The 23,295-nt window shown below is 39.5% G+C and overlaps 1 protein-coding gene across 1 annotated transcript in view; it reads left to right on the forward strand.

Moving 5' to 3' along the window:
* The first annotated feature begins 652 nt into the window (after nt 1–652).
* The window catches only part of IFT56 (intraflagellar transport 56), a 47,599-nt gene continuing 24,956 nt past the window's right edge, over nt 653–23,295 (forward strand). The window contains exons 1-6 of the mRNA XM_047097428.1: nt 653–790; nt 3,616–3,708; nt 6,796–6,910; nt 9,364–9,413; nt 14,938–15,083; nt 15,990–16,161. Of these exons, the coding sequence (XP_046953384.1) occupies nt 653–790; nt 3,616–3,708; nt 6,796–6,910; nt 9,364–9,413; nt 14,938–15,083; nt 15,990–16,161 (714 nt within the window). The remainder of the gene's footprint in view (nt 791–3,615; nt 3,709–6,795; nt 6,911–9,363; nt 9,414–14,937; nt 15,084–15,989; nt 16,162–23,295) is intronic.

A 23,295-nucleotide genomic window follows, 5' to 3' on the forward strand; every position in this document is an offset into this window, starting at 1 on the left:
GGGAGCTTTTCTGCGCGGCGAACCAGACCCCACCCCCGCGGGGTTGCCGTGGAGACGGAGCCAGCGGTGTGGATGCAGAGAGGCGCTAAGGCTGGGCCTTTTCTGTCCGTCTGGGGAAGAGGCTTACCGAACCAAGTCTCAAGATGGTTAGTGGCTCTGAACAATGAGGGAGGAGAACTTTGAGTGGATCCTAGACCTGGAGATCGGAGGCTCCCAACACACTTCTGGGTTAAGTCTAGGAGTGTCAGCGGAGGATGATCTCCCTGCCCTACCCACGTTCTCACGGGAGACAGGGACGCGACTGTAAACACCTCGATGCTTTCTTCCCTCCCGCTTCTCCACTTCACGTCTAGGCTGCGCGTGGGATGGAAAGCAGACCAAGGGAAGACTGAGATGAGAGAAGCTGCGCCAAAGCATCTCCTACCCCGCTCTAATGAATTGATAAAGAAGATAACATGTAGTAGCTGTTGGGTTCAGCCCAAGTACAGGGTGATGGCCCTTTTAGTAAAATAGTTGTTACAAAGAGTTTGAATGGGCTTCCCTGGGGTTGGTTGTTAAGGATTTGACATGCAAATCCTGGAGCTGTTACTCTGAGTTTAAATCTGACCATCGGAATTGGATCATACAGCTGTCTTTGTTGCTTCTTTCACAGATGCTTTCAAGGGCCAAGCCTGCTGTAGGCGGGGACCTACCGCACGCTGACAAGAGAAAGAAGAAAGGTAGGAAGATTCCAAAACTAGAGGAGCTACTTTCACAAAGAGATTTCACTGGAGCTATTACCCTATTGGAGGTAATGTCCTAAGAAGATTGCTTCTTAGGAGGTGAATACCAGAATATGGATGAATGCTTGGGTGAACGCTGGTTTCGTTCCAACGTTGTGCTGTTGGAACAGGTGGATGCTTTGGGGGGCGGGGGACTTCCTATAAATCGAGTCTGGCACAGGTTCCAGATTCCGTGTTAACGATAAACCTGATTAAAGATGAACTAACAAGATCGGCTTACTTCTTGAGGGACGCTTTCAATTATGTCTAGTCCCACTGATGGTGAATTCAGCTAAAACTCTGGAGGGACATTGGATACAGCATCAGTTCACACATTGTTTATCCCAACCCCTGACCAATTTATGATTTATTCCTCTTATATCTTATAAAATTTGAATCATTTGAATAATACTACGGTGCTTCATGCTTGTTGCCTAGAATACCATATCTTCAGAAAATATTTCAAATCTTTATGGGAGTACTTCTCAACTTCTAATACGCATCAGAATCACTTAGGGTACTTACTGAAACATACATTCCTCGACTCCTGCCTTAGGGGTTATGATTCTTTCTTTTTTTTTTTTTTTGATGTTTATTTACTTGTTTTTGAGAGAGAGCAGAGGAGGAGCGGGGGGGGGGGGTGTGGGTGGAGACAGAGAATCCCATGCAGGCTCCATGCTCGGCACAGAGCCCATCGTGGGGCTCCATCTTACGAACTGTGAGGTCATGAGCTGAATCAAGAGTCGGATGCTTAACCGATTAAGCCACCCAGGCACCCCAGGGATTCTGATTCTTTACAATATGGTGCTGTTCAGGAACCTGCATTTTTGTCACGTAGCCCAAGTGCTTCTGACATAGATGATCCAAGGACACTATACCTTGAGAAACTGCTTTGTGGGAATCATATGTTATAGGAGAATGAAGGAGCACACCAAACAGTGAAGAGTTGAAGAGTTTTGACGGCATAGCCCAGTTGTGTTTTGCCAGTCATTTCTCCGAATTACTACTCCAGCTATCTTACTTATAATCTATCAACAATGATTGTTTTAGTGAGCTTTATGTATTTCTCAATCTTCCACGTGTGCTTCTATGTTTCTTACTAGCTCTGATATTGAGCATCTTGTTTGACTTTTTTGGTGTCAGCTTTCTCATCATTAAAGTGGGGAAGTTGACTTGGAAGGACCTTCTAGCTCTGTAAGTCAGTGGACTAAGTGGTAGGTATATGTCTAATTTTTGTCAGTCTCTATTTCTCTTCTCTCTTTTTAGACAACAACCACATTTCCCTTACTGTGTAATCTTGCACTACTTTCAGGTTGTCAGGGAGACTCTGCTCTGTGCTTACATTCTTAGGTGGCCTGTCAAGTGCCATGAGGTATGGGAATGGGAACTGCCATGGTTTGGGGTGAGGAAGTCTCATGAGCTTTCCTTTGGCTCCCGGTAATTCCTGGGACAAATTCAGGAAGACTTCAAATAAGAATGTCTTCAGACTTAAGGCACTGTACTCAAATCCACAGCATTTTGCGAAAAGAAGATTTCTAATGTATAGAATTAACTATAGGAGTAAGTTCTTACCCAGACCAGAAAGTATCATTGGATGTCTCCATCTTGTCACAGTCAAGGCACCCAATATTCTGTAGCAATGATCTGCAGATATGTGTCGGCTCCCTATTTAGTTTTTTTTATCCATGTGTTTGGTTTCTCAGCCTGTAGAATGGAAAACTCACCTAACCATGGGAGTTCAGATTCCTCTTTCAAAAGCCTCATTCATTTCCTCGAAAACAGGACTTTTGTTGCCTGGGGAATTCACATATATTTTCTCCCAATGGACAAAAACGAGGCCAGGCTTCCTAATATCCTTAATTCTCACAGGTCATGGTAAACCTGTTCAAGGGTTACAGAATGATTTACTGATTTGCTCTCAGCAGAAGGTCATAACCTATCAAAGATATATGTGTGCACTAATGGGATAGGCTTGAAGTGTGAGTTTGAATGCATAGAGCATGGAGGGTGAGAACACAGGCGTTAGAGTCAGTGGGCTGTGACAGTCCCTGCTACTACCTTCTCTGGCTCTGGTAGCCTTGAGTTCATTGCTTAATCTCTAACTTTCAGTTATTTGGCGTTAGATACTTCACGTAATTCTTGTGTTCCTTAATATGTCCCAGACATATTGGGATTCTCCTTGGGATTCTCTGTCTCCCTCTCTCTCTGCCCTTCCCTTGCATGTGCTCTCTCTCTCTCGCTCCCCAAAATAAATAAATAAATAAATAAATAAATAAATAAATAAATAAAATTTTAGAAAAAGAAAAAGAAAAATGAACGTGAAATATTTGAAATTATGCATTTCTTTCAACTGGAAATATTAAGTGAACGAGAAATTTTCATCTTGTGAATATCTAAGAAATAATCTATCTGTGTTATAGTTTTCTTGGATAATATAGAAGTCAAACATTAAAATTCTTTTAATTCCTAACCTTGAAAAGAATTGGGAAGATCATGTGGCTATATATGTTGTTTCAGTATAGCCTGTTTCAGTTGCTATGTAACAATAATTGTTCCAGCCTTTTGATGATGCCTCACGAAATAAATAAAATTTAGATTCTGATAGTTATTGCAGCATTTAAGAAATATGCAGATACATTCTCTGTGACAATTAGAAGGTAATTGTGCTGAGTTCCTTAGGTATATAGACTTAATTAAATGTTATTGTCTTGCTTCTGTTACTTTCAATTTCCTATTGTTCATCCATAGCTTAACATAACAGTTTTTTTAAACAGTGTTTATTCAAAGCTTTTCATGTTTCTTGTTTGTTTGTTCTGTTTTTCTGGGTTTTTTTAAATGAAATTTTAACCTGAAGTTCAAACGGCATGTTGGGGAACAAGAAGAGGACACTAATTTGTGGATTGGATACTGTGCTTTTCACCTGGGTGACTACAAGAGAGCTTTGGAGGTTAGTAAAAAAAAAAAAAGGTATGGAGCACCTGGGTGGCTCAGTCAGTTGGGTATTGACTCCTGATTTCAGCTCAGGTCATGATCTCACTGTTGGTGAGTTCAAGCCCCATATCAGGCTCTGCACTGTCAGTGCAGATTCTCTCTCTCTCCCTCTCTCTGCCCCTCCCCTGCTCATGCTCTCTCTCTCTCTCAAAATAAATAAATAAAACTTAAAACAATTTTTAAAAATTGTAACAGAAGGGTTTTGAAAAAGTTATTAAGCTCTGTATTATAATAATTCACGCTCTTAGTAAAATCCAAACAATACAGAAGGGAACAAGATAAAAAGAAAAAAGTCATCCTATCTCCCTTTCCCAATTCTATTTCTTTGTTAACAGAGGCAACAATTGGCTCTTGTTTGATGTATTGCTTCATAAATCTTTTATATGTGTTCAAGTGTATATACTTATATACATATATATATACACATATATATATCTTGTTTACTCTTTGCTTTTGCATATATACTAGTGAGATTCTTCAAATCTCACTTAGTATTTCTTTTTTTTTTTAATTTTTTTTTTCAACATTTATTTATTTTTGGGACAGAGAGAGACAGAGCATGAACGGAGGAGGGGCAGAGAGAGAGGGAGACACAGAATCGGAAACAGGCTCCAGCCTCTGAGCCATCAGCCCAGAGCCCGACGTGGGGCTCGAACTCACGGACCGCGAGATCATGACCTGGCTGAAGTCAGACGCTTAACCGACTGCGCCACCCAGGCACCCCAACTCACTTAGTATTTCTTAAGGAAAGCTTCAGGAGAAGAAAAACCCCTTTGGATAAAATTTCCAAGATGCCTTTCTCAAAAGTTCATTTTTATTTTTCTTGGTTCATTTTAGATAGGAAAGATTATATTATCTTTATATTTCTGCAAGTGCAGTTTTAAAAGTTGTTTTTCTTTGTCATTGTAAACAGTACCTATCTAAAAATTTTTTTTTTAACGTTTATTTATTTTTGAGACAGAGAGAGACAGAGCATGAACGGGGGAGGGTCAGAGAGAGGGAGACACAGAATCCGAAACAGGCTCCAGGCTCTGAGCTGTCAGTACAGAGCCTGACGTGGGGCTCGAACTCACGGACTGCAAGATCATGACCTGAGCCGAAGTCGGCCGCTTAACTGACTGAGCCACCCAGGCGCCCCTAAACAGTACCTATCTAATGAGCAATCTATAGGATTATGAATCTAGATAAAATTTTAGATGCCATTAGTCAAACAGTTTTTAAATCATAAATGAAATTGTTTACTTACCACATATTCTTACCCTCAAAATGTAATCTAAGGTTATTTTAAAACCTGCATAACCGGAATGAAAGTGTCCAAGGTCAGGTAATGAGGTAAGATGATGAACAAAAACAACAGGGGCACCTGGGTGGCTCATTCAGTTGAGCAGAGGACTCGATTTTGGCTCAGGTCATGATGTCATGGTTCATGAGTTCAAGCCCCACATCAGGCTCTGCATTGACAGCACGGAGCCTGCTTGGTATTCTGCTTCCCTCTCTCTCTGTCCCTCCCCTGCTCGCACATGCTCTCTCTCTCTCTCAAAATAAATAAATAAACTTTAAAACAACAAAAACTGGGGTGCCTGGGTGGCTCCGTTGGTTAAGTGTCTTACTTCGGCTCAGGTCATGATCTCACAGTTTGTGAATTTGAGCCTCATATTAGGCTCAGTGCTGACACAGCTCAGAGCCTGGAGCCTGCTTCAGATTCTGTGTCTCCCTCTCTCTCTGCCCCTCCTCCACTCGCAGTCTGTCTGTCTCTCTCAAAAATAAACATTAAAAACAGCAACAACAACAAAATCAATTAGGGCAAAGGGAAGATATGAAAAAGACAATAGAGGCTGATGGTATTTTTGAAAGGTATAGGGAAAAGAGAGTAGCCCATATGTAGTAAGAAAAAGAAACAAAGGAATCTGGTAAAGACTGGTAAATAGGGTATATGGAAAATGTGGTTGACAACGTAAATCTCAGGTGTACTTGGCAGGAAAAAAATACCTTTTTCAAATATAAAGCCAGGGGGCACCTGGGTGCCTCAGTCGATTAAGCATCTGACTCTTGATTTCAGCTCAGGTCATGATGTCAGGCTTGTGAGATCAAGCCCTGTGTCAGGCTCTGCCCTGAGCTGACAGCTCAGAGCCTGCTTTAGATTCTCTCTCTCTCTCTGTTCCTCCCCTGTTTGAGCTTGCATGTGTGCATGCTCTCTCTCTCTCTCTCTCAAAATCAATAAATAAATGTCAAAAAAATAAAATAGAATATAAAGCCAAATGGGGCCACCTGGCTGGCTCAGTCAGTAGAGCATAGGACTCTTGGATCTCAGGGTTGTGAGTTTGAGCCCCGTGTTGGGCGGGGAGTCTACTTAAAAATATAATAATAAAATAAACTCTTAAAAGAAATAGAATGTAAAGCCAAATAAACTAACCCAGAAAACAATTAGAACGAAACAATATTTATAGTATATTAAGATGATCAGATTTTAAGTTAACCAAACCTATATATTTCTTATAAGGTAGCTTTTATGTTTAAAGTTTATTTATTTATTTTGAGAGAGACAGAGAGAGAGAGAGAGAGAGAGAGAGGGAGGGAGGGAGGAGTGGAGAGAGAGGGGGAAACAGAGAATCCCAAGCAGGCTCCACCCTCTCAGCGCAGAGCCCAACTCAGGGCTCGAACTCACGAACCATGGGCTCATGTCCTGAGCTGAAATCAAGAGTTGGACCCTTAACCAACTGAGCCACCCATGTACCCATTTTTTTTTAAGTTAGCAAAAATAAAATATTTTAGTTACTTTAAATTTTGCGGTTTGTTAGCTCATGGATCAGCGTGAAAAGGGGGAAAAACCAGTTTAAGATTGTGTGCACAACAGCCCACGTGGGTAGGATTGAGCTATAGCTTCAGTATGTAACCTTGAAGGTACAGAACAGTTGAGGAGCATATAGGATTCCCTAAATGTGAAGTTGCCCAGTCTCAGTAAGAAATCCTATTCCATTGTAGAAGAATGGCTCATCGATTGCTTTACGGCTGAAATCAGATCCCTGCTTAATGTATATTTCAGGAATATGAAAGTGCAACAAAAGAGGAAAACTGCAATCCTGAAGTCTGGGTGAACCTAGCCTGTACCTACTTTTTTCTTGGAATGTATAAACAAGCTGAAGCAGCTGGATTTAAAGGTAAATTGGCCCCTTTTAATATCTAGTATTCATCACTAATGGAAAGAGTTATTTTGGAGATTTTAAAACTTATTTAATTCCTTTTTCTTTTTTTTTTTTAAGTTTATTTATTTTGAGAGAGAGAGCATGTGCTTGTGAGCGGGGGAGGGGTAGAGAGAGAGGGAAAGAGAGAATCCCAAGCAGGCTCCGCACTATCAGCGCAGAGGCAAACACGGGGCTCAAACTCATGAACCGTGAGACCATGACCTGAGCAGAAATCAAGAGTCAGACGCTTAATGGATTGGGCCACCCCTGAGCCCCAATTCATTTTTTACTGAGGAAAAACCAAGTACCATGATAAAACTAAAAACTAACTAACTAAAATCAAGAAATAAATAATAATTAAGAAAAAGAAAACTAAAAAATAGCTTTATTCTTCAAAGAATATTGAGCCTTAGCAATTTTACTTTTAAAGAGAGAGTTAATCTCCGTGGAGCTTCCTCTCCCCCACCTCCCCAGAGGCTGAAAAAAAAGGATGAGGGAAGCAAAAGAGCAAGTTATCTTTCTTTTTTTTTTTTTTTAACGTTTATTCATTTTTTTGAGACAGAGAGAGACAGAGCATGAATGGGGGAAGGTCAGAGAGAGAGGGAGACACAGAATCTGAAACAGGCTCCAGGCTCTGAGTTGTCAGCACAGAGCCCGACGTGGGGCTCGAACTCACGGACTGCGAGATCATGACCTGAGCCGAAGTCGGACGCCCAACCGACTGAGCCACCCAGGCACCCCACGTTATCTTTCTTAAGCCCCACTATGGTAGGATGTTCATGTTATTGTAGGAATTGGTGTAGTTGTTTAAGCCCTTATGGATGTGGATTTTATAGCTATTTTCCCTGTTTCTCAATGAGAAGCCAAGTAATTTCCGCTTAAAGAATCCAGACTTATTTTCGTTTGCTTGACCTGTCCTGACAGCCGTCTAAGAAGAACTGGGCATCAACTTGCAAATAAGAATTGGGCAAAGAGAACCAGGGGTGGAAAGATGAAGAATAATGACAGTATGAATCAAATTAAATTCAGTGTTTTATTATTTTATGTTTGAGAAAGAGAGCGTGAGCGGGGAAGGGGCAGAGAGCGGGGAGGACAGAGGACCTGAAGCAGGCTCTGCGCTGATAGCAGAGAGCCTGATGTGGGGCTCGAACTCACGAACCGTGAGATCATGACCTGAGCGGAAGTCAGATGCTCGACTGACTGAGCCACCCAGGTGCACTGAATCAAATTAAATTCAAAGAAATGTAGAGAAAGGGGGGAAAGGAACATTTGTTATGAAATTTGTTAGGGAAGAATAACAAATTCCCAGGGTAGAATTCTTAGAGAATTAACTGATATATACATATTTAGGAACAATTCCAGCTCAAATTCATGGACACTGTGGAACTCGAAGCCTTTCTTGATTTGTACCCAAACTGTTTCCCATGTACTAATGTAGTTTTTCTTAATTTTGTTATAGGGCCTTTACGTCACTTATTTTATCTCATGTTTCTAGATTTTATCTGTGAGAACAGTATTAGACACATAGAAAGTGATCAAGGTAGCTATCCTTCTTTCTGTATAAATTTTTTTTTAATACATTGAAGTATCATTTTTTTCCTGTAAAGAGATACGGGGTTAGGTATCTAGGATTAGGAAAATTCTCCAACAGTGCAGAGGAGATTTGGAACTCGAAAGGTGTTAACGTTTTCTCTTGGTTGGCTGTTTCAGGGTGGCAGATTATCATGCTAGATCTATGGAGTAGAGATCGGGCTAGTATTTAAGAAACTATGGCTGTATAATTGTGGAAAAAGAGATTTCAGAAGGACTTGACAACGAATACCGGGAAGCACAACTGAATGAGACTGGATTCCTACATGACATGAGATAAACATAGCTGTTTGTTTCCAGTGTTTGATCAGTGTGTGGACAGCACGGTGGTGGCTGCTACCAGAATTGTGTGTGCTGTGCTGTGGGTCACCATCATAGAATCCAGTAGAACAAGTGCTGGGGAATAATAGAACCTTACAATGTTGTTTTCCCGGTTCTTGATGCCGTTCCTGCTACTGTAAGTAGAGAACAGGCTAAAATAATATATATCATATTAGAGACATATCATGATCACGTGTGTAGGATTTGGGAAGTTTTATCTTTGTCTCATGGTTTGTTTTTTTGTTTTAAATTTTTAACGTTTATTTTTGAGGCAGAGAGAGACAGAGTGTGAGCAGGGAAGGGGCAGAGAGAGAGGGAGACACAGAATCTGATGCAGGTTCCAGGCTCCGAGTTGTCAGCACAGAGCCCACTGTGAGGCTCGAACCGTGAGATCATGACCTGAGCTGAAGTTGGACACTTAACCGACTGAGCCACCCAGGCGCCCCTGTCTCATGTTATTCTTCCAGGGGACTAAGTGCCATTGACAATTAATAAGTAGCTTGAACTTTTTTTTCTAGCTCCAAAAAGCCGACTTCAAAATCGCCTCCTCTTCCACTTGGCTCATAAGGTATTTATGTTCTTGTTTCACACTTCTTGTTTTTAAAATATTTTTTCTTTCTTATTAAAAACAATGGTGAAAGATAATTTAAAAAATTTTTTTAAGTTTTATTTATTTTGAGAGAGAGAGAGAGAGAGCATGCAAGCATGTGCAAGTGGAGAGTGGCAGAGAGAGAGAGGGAGAATCCCAAGCAGGCTCTGCACTGTCAGCACGAAGCCGGATGCAGGGCTCAAAATTACAAACCTTGAGACCATGACCTGAGCCAAAGTCCTCTGACTGAGCCATCCAGGTGCCCCTGGTGAAAGATAATTAACTAGAAATGCTTGTTAATGAATTTGTAGAACAAATAGAATATAGGTGTTAATTTTATAAAATTTTCTTCCCCTTAATGTTCTTTACCCTACTAATTTATTAAGAGATGTTAGATCTTAGTTCTTCGTAAGTAGCAGTCATTTAAGATTAGTTTCTTTCCACTGTCTCCTATTGTCTCTTGGAAGCACACTCGAAGACACCTTGTCTTAATTTCTAGAAATACATACACACTTTTCAAAATTGCCTTATATCAATAATTTTGGTCATCATCATAAAATTTTTTTCAAATAATTTTCCATATTAAAGAAGTTACACATTAATTCCATTAGATAAAATGTAAGTAAACAAAAATTGAAAAAGGAAATAACATTTACCATATTTAAAGGTAACTACATTTCAATCTTTTGGTATATTATATCTCCTTTTAAGATAACTATTTTTTGTATGCATATTTATATATGCATTTCTTTGTTTTGCAAGAGTGAGACTCATGTTGAATATATATTTTTATATTCTGCTTTTTTTTTCTACCTATCTTTATACTATGAGCATATCCTTGAGGCACAAATAGTCTTTAAGACTGACTGTTTAAAATGTTTTTTATAAAAAACATTTCGTTGTATCATGTATCATAATTTATTTAACAATTCATAGTTATTTGACTTTTAGATCATATTTATGTATTTATTTATTTAAAATTTTTTAATACATTCCATACCCCATGATCCTCACAAGTGAACTCCTTAATCCCCATCACCTATTTAACCTATTCCCCCATCCACCTCCCATCTGGTAACCATCATTAAGGATCTGTTTCTCTTTGTTTGCCCCTCTCTATCTTTTCTATGCTCATCTGTTTTGTTTCTGAAGTTCCACATATAAGTGAAATCATATGGTATTTGTCTTTCTTTGACTGACTTATTTTGCTCAGGATAATATTCTCTAGCTCCATCCACATCATTGCAAATGGCAAGATTCCATTCTTTTTTATGGCTAAATAATATTCCATTGCAAATATATACCATATCTTTTTTTTTTAATATATGAAATTTATTGTCAAATTGGTTTCCATACAACACCCAGTGCTCATCCCAAAAGGTGCCCTCCTCAATACCCATCACCCACCCTCCCCTCCCTCCCACCCCCCATCAACCCTCAGTTTGTTCTCAGTTTTTAACAGTCTCTTATGCTTTGGCTCTCTCCCACTCTAACCTCTTTTTTTTTTTTTTTTTTTTTCCTTCCCCTCCTCCATGGGTTTCTGTTAAGTTTCTCAGGATCCGCATAAGAGTGAAACCATATGGTATCTGTCTTTCTCTGTATGGCTTATTTCACTTAGCATCACACTCTCCAGTTCCATCCACGTTGCTACAAAAGGCCATATTTCATTTTTTCTCATTGCCACATAGTATTCCATTGTGTATATAAACCACAATTTCTTTATCCATTCATCAGTTGATGGACATTTAGGCTCTTTCCATAATTTGGCTATTGTTGAGAGTGCTGCTATAAACATTGGGGTACAAGTGCCCCTATGCATCAGTACTCCTGTATCCCTTGGATAAATTCCTAGCAGTGCTATTGCTGGGTCATAGGGTAGGTCTATTTTTAATTTTCTGAGGAACCTCCACACTGCTTTCCAGAGTGGCTGCACCAATTTGCATTCCCACCCACAGTGCAAGAGGGTTTCCGTTTCTCCACATCCTCTCCAGCATCTATAGTCTCCTGATTTGTTCATTTTGGCCACTCTGACTGGCGTGAGGTGATATCTGAGTGTGGTTTTGATTTGTATTTCCCTGATAAGGAGCGACGTTGAACATCTTTTCATGTGCCTGTTGGCCATCCGGATGTCTTCTTTAGAGAAGTGTCTATTCATGTTTTCTGCCCATTTCTTTACTGGGTTATTTGTTTTTCGGGTGTGGAGTTTGGTGAGCTCTTTATAGATTTTGGGTACTAGCCCTTTGTCCGATATGTCATTTGCAAATATCTTTTCCCATTCTGTAGGTTGCCTTTTAGTTTTGTTGGTTGTTTCCTTTGCTGTGCAGAAGCTTTTTATCTTCATAAGGTCCCAGTAATTCACTTTTGCTTTTAATTCCCTTGCCTTTGGGGATGTGTCAAGTAAGAGATTGCTACGACTGAGGTCAGAGAGGTCTTTTCCTGCTTTCTCCTCTAAGGTTTTGATGGTTTCCTGTCTCACATTCAGGTCCTTTATCCATTTTGAGTTTATTTTTGTGAATGGTGTGAGAAAGTGGTCTAGTTTCAACCTTCTGCATGTTGCGTCCAGTTCTCCCAGCACCATTTGTTAAAGAGACTGTCTTTTTTCCATTGGATGTTCTTTCCTGCTTTGTCAAAGATGAGTTGGCCATACGTTTGTGAGTCTGGTTCTGGGGTTTCTATTCTATTCCATTGGTCTATGTGTCTGTTTTTGTGCCAATACCATGCTGTCTTGATGATGACAGCTTTGTAGTAGAGGCTAAAGTCTGGGATTGTGATGCCTCCTGCTTTGGTCTTCTTCTTCAAAATTACTTTGGCTATTCGGGGCCTTTTGTGGTTCCATATGAATTTTAGGATTGCTTGTTCTAGTTTCGAGAAGAATGCTGGTGCAATTTTGCTTGGGATTGCATTGAATGTGTAGATAGCTTTGGGTAGTATTGACATTTTGACAATATTTATTTTTCCAATCCATGAGCAGGGAATGTCTTTCCATTTCTTTAAATCTTCTTCAATTACCTTCATAAGCTTTCTATAGTTTTCAGCATACAGATCTTTTACATCTTTGGTTAGATTTATTCCTAGGTATTTTATGCTTCTTGGTGCAATTGTGAATGGGATCAGTTTCTTTGTCTTTCTGGTATGGTAAATATATACCATATCTTCTTTATCCATTCATTAGTCAGTGGGCATTTGGGTTCTTTCCATAATTTGGCCATTGTAGATAGTGCTGCTATACACATCAAGGTGCATGTATCCCTTTGAATTAGTATTTTTGTATTCTTTGGGTAAATACCTGGTAGTGCAATTGTTGGATCGTAGGGTAGTTCTATTTTTAACTTTTTGAGGAATTTCCATACTGTATTCAAAGTGGCTGCACAAGTTTGCATTCCCAAGAACAATGTAAGAGGGTCCCCCTTTGTTAATATGCTCACCAGCACCTGTTGTTTCTTGTGTTGTTAATTGTATGAGAACAGCATACCCTGATACCAAAGCCAGATAAAGATTCCACTACAAAAGGCAACCGCAGGCCAATATCCCTGATGAACATGGATATAAGATTTCTGAATAAAATACTAGCAAACAGGGGCACGTGGGTGGCTTAGTCCATTAAGTGTCTGACTTCGGCTCGGGTGTTGATCTGGTGGCTCGTGAGTTCGAGTCCCACGTCGGGCTCTGTGCTGACAGCTCAGAGCCTAGAGCCTGCTTCAAATTCTGTGTCCTCCTTTCTCTGTCCATCCCCCATTCATGCTCTGTCTCTCTGTCTCTCAAAAATAAATAAACATTAAAAAATTAAAAAAAAATACTAGCAAACCTAATCCAACAGTACATTTAAAGAATCACTCACCACAATCAAATGGGATTTATTCCTGGGCTGCAAGTGTGGTTCGGTAGTTGCAAATCAACCAATGTGATACACCACATTAATGAAACAAAGGATAAGAGCCTTTTGATCATTTCAATAGATGCAGTAGAAGCATTTGACAAAGTTCATCATCCGTTCATGATAAAAACCCTCAACAAAGTAGGGTTAGAAGAAACATATCACAACATAATAAAGGCCATGTATGAGAAATCCACAACTAATGTCATTCTCAACAGGGAAAAACAGAGCTTTTCTTCTAAGGTCAGGAATAAGACCGGGGTGTCCACTCTTACCACTGTTATTTAACATAGTACTGGAAGTCCTAGCCTCAGCAATTAGACAACAAAAAGCAATAAAAGGCATTCATATTGGCAAAGAAGTAAAACTTTCACTATTTGCAGATGACATGATATTCTATATAGAAAACTTGGTTAAAAAAAAAAAAAAACTAAAAGATTCCACCCAAAAATTGCTAGAACTGACACATGAATTCAGTTAAGTCACAGGAAACAAAAATCAATGTATAGAAATCTGTTGCATTTTTGTACACCAAAAATGAAGCAGCACAAAGAGAAATCAAGGAATCAGTCCCATTTAGATTGTTTTATTTATTTATTTTTCCATTTAGATTGTTTTAATTTTAATTACAAAAATGTTATTCTGAACATCCTAGAAATGAGCTTACTGAGTTAATTGAATTTGAACAACTTTAAAGATTTTCATTGATATTGCTAAATTATTTTACAGAAAGTTTATCACATCACCCATGTGCAATATATGAAAATAATTGGTGCATTTAAAAATATCACACTGTAATTATCTATCTCTCTGTTTAGTTCTTTCAGTTTTTGCTTTACATGTTTTCCAGACTGTATCATTAAGTGCATACAAATTTAGAATTCTTATATCCATCTAGTGGATTAAAACATCATTATGAAATGCCTCTCTTTATCTCTAGAAATTCCTCTTCACATAAAGTCTACTTTGTCATATTTGTATATCTACACTGGCTCTTTTTTGTATAATATTTGTCTATTATATCTCTTGACATACTTTTAAACTTTCTATCTTACTGTGTCTTTATATTTAAAAAATTTTTTTAATGTTTATTTATTTTTGATAAAGAGAGAGACAGAGTGCAAGTAGGGGAGGGGCAGAGAAAGGGGGAGACACAGAATTTGAGGCAGGTTCCAGGCTCTGAGCTGTCAGCACAGAGCCTGATGAGGGGCTCAAACCCACAAACCAAGAGATCATGACCTAAGTCAAAGTTGTATGCTTAACTGACTGAGCCTGACTGACTCAGGCTCCCCATGTGTCTTTATATTTTAAAATGTCTCTCTTATAAACAGCAAATGAAAGCAATAAAAAGACATAGAAAAAAAGAAAAGCTAGAAAGAAATAGGAAGAAGGAAGAGGGTGGTTATTAGCTGTGACTTAAAGGTTTTCCATTGTCAAGGCTATGCCTCCAGAGCTGTTTTCATTCTTTCTCTGAAGGAGACAGAAGAGAAGATAAGGAACTGAAGAGAAATAGGGAGAACAGAGAGACAAGGTGGTTGAAGGAGGAGTTAAAATCTCTGTACCATAGGTATTGATTAACTGTTCTCTAATATGAATCTTTTCATGTGTTTTTTCCTCTGACAATTTTAGTTTAATGATGAGAAGAAGTTGATGAACTTTCATCAGAATCTTCAGGATATCACAGAAGATCAACTCAGTTTGGCCTCAATCCACTATATGCGATCTCACTACCAAGAAGCTATTGATATTTATAAGCGAATACTGCTAGATAACAGGTCTGTGCCCTTTTATGTCTACTCAGAATCTCATTTTGTTATTTTTTTCCTGGAAACAGTTTGGCTGAGGACCTAGTATGGTTTCGATCTATTATCACCATGGGTTCAAATGTGTTTGGCTAATAATCTGGCCACATTAAGAACTCCTTATTCTCCAGATCAGGATTTCTCCACCTTAATTTCGTTATCACCCTTCCAGAGAGCCTTTTTGGACTTCTTTTCCCCAGCCACCTTCTCATGAAGCATTGAAACCACAGATACACCGTGTGTCCATTTACATCTCAAACGTATATCTATGCTTTATACTTAAATGAGTACGATTTTCCATTTCTTCAGAAGAATTCTTAACTCCTGTTGAAAATTCATGGTCTAAATGTATCATTTCAGCATTGTATTACATCGTAGGTAACGTTTTGACAAAATTAGAAATAAACCATTCCCGAGAATTAACATTCCAACTTTTATCACTGACCATGTGGTCTCTCTCTCACTTTCCCAAATGTCTCACCCACCTGCCTTCTCTCCTTTTGTTTTACCTGCACCCCAGCCATTTCCCCCTCACTCATCGAGTCTGCTTCTTGTGTGTCAGTCCCCTGTACCGCATGTGCTCATTTACAGTTTTTGCCCAGTACGTTAGTTTCATTTTTTTTAACATGAACGAGTAGGAGTTGAATGTTTCCCTTTCTCCTTTCGTTGTCATCTTTCATTCTACTTAAAACGACCAAATATTACAGTACAAAAGAAAAATATCACACTGATGGTATCTTGGTTTCTTTCTTCGAAAGGCAAATTCATGTTTTCTCCGCCTGGCTGTCCATTTTTAACCATTAAAAAAGTCTTTGTCGTTTGACAGCATTTCTCTGAAGTAGACTTCAACTGTTAACCCTTAATCCTTTCACCTAATAGGGAATACCTTGCCCTCAATGTGTATGTGGCCCTGTGTTACTACAAGCTGGATTACTATGATGTGTCTCAGGAAGTTCTGGCAGTTTACCTTCAGCAAATCCCTGAAAGCACCATCGCACTCAATCTTAAGGCCTGTAATCATTTTCGCCTTTACAACGGCAAAGCAGCTGAGGTAGTGATGGAAATTTGTTTTTAATTTACTTAATTCCGGTTTGACTAGCCCTATACTTTCTGGGTCAGTCATAAAACTCTATTATAATCTGTTAACTCTTGATTAATATCCCTTTGTCATTGCCAGGGTGATTCTATAAGAACCAATTATGTAAGTATTTATATTGATTAGGTATTCTAAAAAAATGTTGACTTCTGAATTCTGAATGTCTACTATATTGCAGATGATCTTTACCTAGATGCTTTACATTAACTTAAATATGTCAACACCAAACACTTCTGCTTCTTCCTCTAAAATAGGTTTGTGGCTGTGTGGTTCATTATCACCAGCATGTAAATCACATCACAAACCTAGGATTTCCATCAGTCTTTTTCTTCCTCCCCCATCTAATTGTCTACCACTCCTTATCAGTTCTGCATCCTGGATATCTCTTTGATCTATCTCTTCTCCTCTGCCACTGCTCTAGTCTGGGCACTCGTCATCTCTCTTTATCATCTTTCAATAATTTCCCTGCCTCTAGCCTTGTCCTCTCCAGTTTAGCCACCGACATTGTTCCATACACCACACTCTGCTGCTCTCAGAGCTTTGCATATAACATTCTCATTTCTTGGAATGCCTTATTCTACTTGGTACAATTCAGCATCTCTTTTAGGGTCATCCCAAGAGGCAATACTGGTAAGCATTTTATAAATACTTAGAAATTGTGGGCACCTGGCTGGCTCAGTCGGTAAAGAATGTGACTCTTAATCTCCGGGTCATGAGTTCAAGCCCCACGTTGGGAGTGAAGCCTACTTAAAAAAAAAAACAAAAAAAAAACATTAGGGGCTCCTGGGTGGCTCAGTCGGTTGAGCCTCCACCTCTTAATTTTGGCTTAGGTAATGATCTCACGGTTTCATGAGTTCAAGCGCTGCATGGCATCTCCACTGACAGCGCAGAGCCTGCTTGGGATTCTCCCTCTTTCTTTGCCCCTCTGCCACTCACACTCTCTTTGCCTCTTTCAAAATAGATAAATTAATTAAAAAAATTGTTTTAATTAAAAAAAAATTTAGAAATTGAATTACTTAAAGGCACTATGCAAAATGCTCGGTATATATTATTTATTTTCCCTTATCCTGTGGATAAAATCTGTTATAGCATCTTTTTTTTTTCAAATTTTTTAATGTTTACTCATTTTTGAGAGAGAGACAGACAGAGGGTAATCTGGGAGGGGCAGAGAGAGAGAGAGGGAGACACTCTGAAGCAGGCTTCAGGCTCCGAGATGTCAGCACAGAGCCTGATGCAGGGCTCAAACCCATGAGGTGTGGGATCATGACCTGAGCTGAAGTCAGATGCTCAACTGACTGAGCCGCCCAGGCGCCCCTGTTATAGCTGTCTTTGTAAAGGAAACTGAGAGTACGTAGGAGGCCATACATGGGACTCCCTTTTGTTTAACACTCTACACACACACACACACACACACACTCATGCATGCACACATATAGAGAGGGAGAGGGTATATTCTATATTATATCTATTAACAGATATTTATTTATTTATTTACATAATATATAAGGGTTTTTTTTTTAAGATTTTATTTTTTTAAAGTTATCTCTACATACAACATGCGGCCCGAACTTAAAACCCTGAGATCAAGAGTCACACATTCCACAGCCAGTCACGTGCCCCTATACAGGTTATTTTTAGGTTAACTGTATGAGGGAGGCCATGCTTGGAAATTACTTCCTCAACCACTATTTTAGTTGATGTCAGAAGCCACCAAATTTCAAATGTAAAATTTGTGCATGTGTCAAAATTACAAAATCCCACCCTTGCCCAAAAAACTGTTCCAGCTGGCATTGTGCCACTGGGGGAGGAGGGAAAGGAACTGAAACCAGTGAACTGACTGTATCGAAGCAAAATTCAGTGAAACTGCAACGGCGAGGAACATTATTGACACGCTTTAGCTGACAGCAGATTCGACTCCTGGGTCAAACAGTGTTTCGTAATCGTGGGGGAGGGGAGGAGTACTATTTGTGGTTATGTTGGTGAAGGGTGGTCTGTTGTGGCAACACAGATGCCCGCCACTTCATCTGCTTAGTTTGCCACTGAACAGTCCATTTGTATGTCATGTAAAATACGTTCTTGGGTATGCTCATTTCAACCAGATAGCCCCTGCAGTCTGCCTAACTGGCTGGTTTCCAGCATTAGCAGTTTAATAGTCAACTGGTTTGCAGTTTGATCTCTTTCGGGTTTATAGCCTTTGGTAAGAACAAATAAACAAAATATATTCTCGCTTTTCTACCTTGAGTTAATCTTGGGGACTTTGCCAATGTTTCCCAGTCTATTAAATGTTTACATTTTGTCTGCCCATGCTCTTTCCGTAGTCTCGTATGGGTAGCGTGGTTAACCAATATTCTGTAGGTCTGGCATTATCCAAGCCAGGGCACCAAGCTGCATCTCATGTCTCTAAAAGGCATTCTTTTTCCTTTGCAATTGTGTCTGTGCAGTTTACATACTAATTTTATAATGTTTGCAGCAGTAGATGACTATGTCAAATGTACCCTGACAAGCTTTGGCAGGGGGAACTTTAGCTGTTTGTGTTTACTTACAATTTTATCAAACCATTTAAAAATAAGGCATTCCTCTAGTAATTTGTATAATGGGTTCAACCTTATATGGTTCATTCTCTCTACAAACACCAATAGCATTCTGCTCTTCTATAGTAAGCATGATGTAATCTGTAATGATTCACCTAATTTTTAAAGTATTTTGAATAACTTGCCCAAAATTTTACAACAAGTGATGAATTCAGCTCTCAAACCCTTGTTTATCTGACTCTAAAGCCCATAGACTTAACTGCAATTTTAGATGAAATTTCTTAGCTCTTTTATGTGATTGTATATATATATAATATATAAAATATCATGTGTACTATTTGGTAGTTGCCTAATTGTCTTTAATCTAGACAAGTTTATTGAGGTTTGGAACTTTATTTTGACGTTCGCATCCCCGTACCTGGCACAAAGCACACATAAAGTTGGTGTCAACTAAGTGTATTGGTTGAATGAGAAACTTAAAGTATGACTTAGAAATTAAGGGAGAATTGTGTTCAAAGAAGGGGGAGGTTCAAAAGAGGTCAGTAAAGATGAAGATTGAGAAAAAGCCATTGGGTACCATAACTAGGATTTCCTACAGTTCCCTACTCTGATGATTAGCATATCATCATTGGGGGTTGGATCTAGACAACAAGGAGTTGAGGAGTGGGTGAGTAATTACTTGGATTGGAATTTGTCATAAAGGATATGGCAGAAGGATGACAATTAGATGATGAAGCAATAGAAGCAGTGAATGTAAGATGCTGGGGGAAGGAAGGAGAATGCTAGTTTCAGAGGATAAAGACTTAAAAAAAATTTTTTTTAATGTTTATTTTTGAGAGAGAGAGAGAGAGAAAGAGAGAGAGAGAACATGAGCAGGGGAGGGGCAGAGAGAGAGGGAGACACAGAATCTGAAGCAGGCTCCAGGCTCTCAGCTGTCAGCACAGAGCCCAAGGAGGGGCTCAAACCCACGAACCATGAGATCATGACCCGAGCCAAAGGTGGCCGCTCAACCAACTGAGCCACCCAGGCACCCCTCAGAGGATAAAGACTTAAAAAAAATCTGCCCCCCACACTGGGAGGGCAGTGGTTAAGAACACTTTGAAATCAGCTTTGAAATCAGATAGACTCAAATTCTACTCCCGGGTGATAGCTGTGCGGCCTTCGGTGAACTACTTAACCTCCTGCAAAGTAAGGAAAGTAATAGACTGACTTATTATAGCCTGCTGTGAAGATTAAGTGATACGATGTACGTAAACTGCCTAACTTGATGTACATGGCAAACTCTCAGTAAATATTAACATTTATCAAGGATTTTGTAGGCAGAAACATTGTCAAAACTATCTTTTTCTTTATGTTTGGTGCTTTCTCTATTTTGTTTAAGAGGACTTCCTGGCTCAAGATCATATTCTCTGGTATTATCTTCTAAAAACCTCATTGTTTTGCCTTTTTCAAATTTAAATGATCTATAATTATATATATTTTTTTATTTTTTTAAAGATTTTATTTTTTTTATGTTTATTTGTTTATTTTGAGAGAGAGAGTGAGAACATGAGCAGGGGAGGGGCAGAGAGAGAGGCAGAGAGAGAATTCTAAGCAGGCCTCACGTGGTCAGTGCAGAGCCCAACATGGGGCTCGAACCCATGAACTGTGAGATCTTGACCTAACCTGAAGTCGGATGCTCAACTGACTGAGCCACCTGGGTGCCCCAAAGATTCTATGTTTTTTAAGTGGGGCTCGAACTCATGACCCCAAGACCAAGAGTTGCATGCCCACTGACTGAACCAGTCAGGCGCCCCTAATTATATTATAATACGTTATATTTAAAAGGTTTAGGGGCGCCTGGGTGGCTCAGTCGGTTGGGCGGCCGACTTCGGCTCAGGTCATGATCTCGAGGTCCGTGAGTTCGAGCCCCGCGTCGGGCTCTGTGCTGACAGCTCAGAGCCTGGAGCCTGTTTCGGATTCTGTGTCTCCCTGTCTCTCTCACCCTCCCCTGTTCATGCTCTGTCTCTCTCTGTCTCAAAAATAAATAAAATGTTAAAAAAAATTAAAAAATAAAATAAAATAAAATAAAATAAAATAAAAGGTTTAGTTTCTCAATTAAAAGACAAAGATTGGCAAATTAGATTTAAAAGACAAAACCCTAATATATGTTTTAAATATAAGGGCACAGAAAATTTGAATGTAAAAAGATATATTTCATGCAGAATATTTCCTCTTTTAATTTATTAAAAATTAAAAAAAAATTTAATTTGAGAGAGCGGGGGAGGGGAGAGAGAGAATGAGAGTCTTAAGCAGGCTCCACACTCAGCCCAGAGCCTGACATGGAGCCCGATCCCATGACCCTGGGATCATGACCCGAGCCAAAGTCAAGAGTTGGATGCTCAACCAACCAGCCATCTAGGCGCCCACATGTGAACTTTTATGATTATCTTCTTTTATTTAGTATAACGTTTATAAAGTTCATCATGCTGTAGCATGTATTACTATTTCATTTGTTTTTATGAGCAAATAATATTCTATTGTGTGGATATATTTCATTTTATTTTTCCATTCATCAGCTGATGGACATTTGGGTTGTTTCCGCTTTCTGTCTATTATGAATAATGCTGTTATGAGCATTTGTGTACGTGTTTTTGGACATGTTTTGGACTTGTTTCCACTTGTCTTGGGTATATGCCTAGAAGAGGAATTGCTGGGTTATATGGAACTCTCTATTTAATTAAGGGACTGCCAGACTGTTTTACAAAGTAACTGTACAAGTTTACATTCACACCAGCCGTATGTAGGAGTTTCAGTTTCTCTATATCCTTGCCAACAGTTATTATCTGACTTTTTTATGCTAGCCATCCTGTTGGATGTGAAGTGGAATCTCATTGTGGTTTTGATTGGCATTTCTCTGATGACTAATGGTGTTAGACATCTTTGCTTGTGCAGTGAGTGCTGCTTTATTATTTTTTTTAATTCTTTAAATGTTTATTTATTTTTGAGAGAGACAGAGACAGAATGCAAGTGGGTTAGGGGCAGAGAGAGAGGGAGACACAGAATCCGAAGCAGGCTCCAGGCTCCGAGCCGTCAGCACAGAGCCCGATGCGGGGCTCAAACTCACAGAGCTATGAGATCATGACCTGAGCCCAAGTCAGATGCTCAACCAACTGAGCCACCAGGCACCGCAGTGAGTGCTGCTTTAAATCTTGTGTCCTAGGCATCTCACTTGCCTTCCCCTGAGTTCTGGCTGGTCCTGCCTGAATCAGAACTATCCTCATCTTACTAAAAGATTTTCTTTTTTCACTTTCATTTGCTCAAGTGTGCACTGAAGTTTTCCAGAGACAACGTGATTTCAAAATAGATCCAATGCAGATACAGACATGACAAACTAGCTGTCCTCTTTTAAGCATGACATGAAAGAGATTTGCAAAAATTTATGGAACAGTACTACTCTTCCCACTAAATTTTTGCAGTGGTAAATGCAAGGATTTTTTTTTAAGTTTATTTATTTATTTTGAGAGAGACAGAGACAGTGTGAGTGGGGGAAGGGGCAGAGAGAGAGTATTCCAAGAAGGCTCTGTGCTGCCAGCGCAGAGCCCCACATCGGGGTTGAACTCACAAAATTGCAAGATCATGACCTGAGCCAAAACCTAGAATTTGACACTAAACTGACTGAACCACCCAGGCACCCCTACATGCGATTTTTAAAAATGTTTATTTATTTTTGAGAGAGAAAGAGCATGAATGAGGAGAGAAAGGGAGAGACACAGAATCCAAAGGAGGCTCCCAGCTCTGAGCTGTCAGCATAGAGCCCTACGTGGGACTCAAAACTCACGAACCATAAGATCATGACCTTAGCCAAAGTCGGATGCTCAACTGACTGAGCCACCCAGGCGCCCCTAAATGCAGTTTTCTTAATGAAATATATTTATGTTAATATATAGTGGTTTTAGTATTATTTTTGATTAATTGAATAATTTAAAATTTCTGTTTTAATTTCTAATACAATGTATATTGTAGTGTGTGCTATTTATGTGGGCTATAACCCATGTAAACAAAAGTTCTTAAGGATCCTTAATAATTTTTAAGACTATAAAAAAGATCTTGAGATCAAAAAGCTTGAAAATTGCTGATCTAACCTAATATTACCAAACACTTTAGAATTGCTGCTGTGGACAAAAGAAGGGATTAATAAAAGCGTTGCTGAGGTAGATACACAATCCCATATGAGATCAAGTAGAGCAAGTTTGTAGTGGTTAGTGAGAACAATCGAGAATTTAAATAGTGGGGAGCTTGGGTGGCTTGGTTGGTTGAGCGTCTGACTGTTGATTTCGGCTCCGATCATGATCCCAGGGTCAGGGGATCGAGCCCCACATCAGGCTCTGCGCTTAGCATGGAGCCTGCTTAAGATATTCTCTCTCTCTCTCTCTCTCTCTCTCTCTCTCTCTCTCTCTCCCCCTCCCCCTCCCTCCCTCCTTTCCTCTCCCTCCTCAGCCCTCTGCGCCTCTCCCCTGCTTGCTCTCTCTCTGTCTCTAAAATAAAATTTTTAAAAATTTAATTATTTTATCCTGAA

Source organism: Lynx rufus, unplaced genomic scaffold, assembly GCF_022079265.1.
Source record: "Lynx rufus isolate CCGP_SWC_20201006 ecotype Redwood Valley unplaced genomic scaffold, mLynRuf1.p SCAF_4, whole genome shotgun sequence".
Taxonomy (NCBI): Eukaryota; Metazoa; Chordata; class Mammalia; order Carnivora; family Felidae; genus Lynx; species Lynx rufus.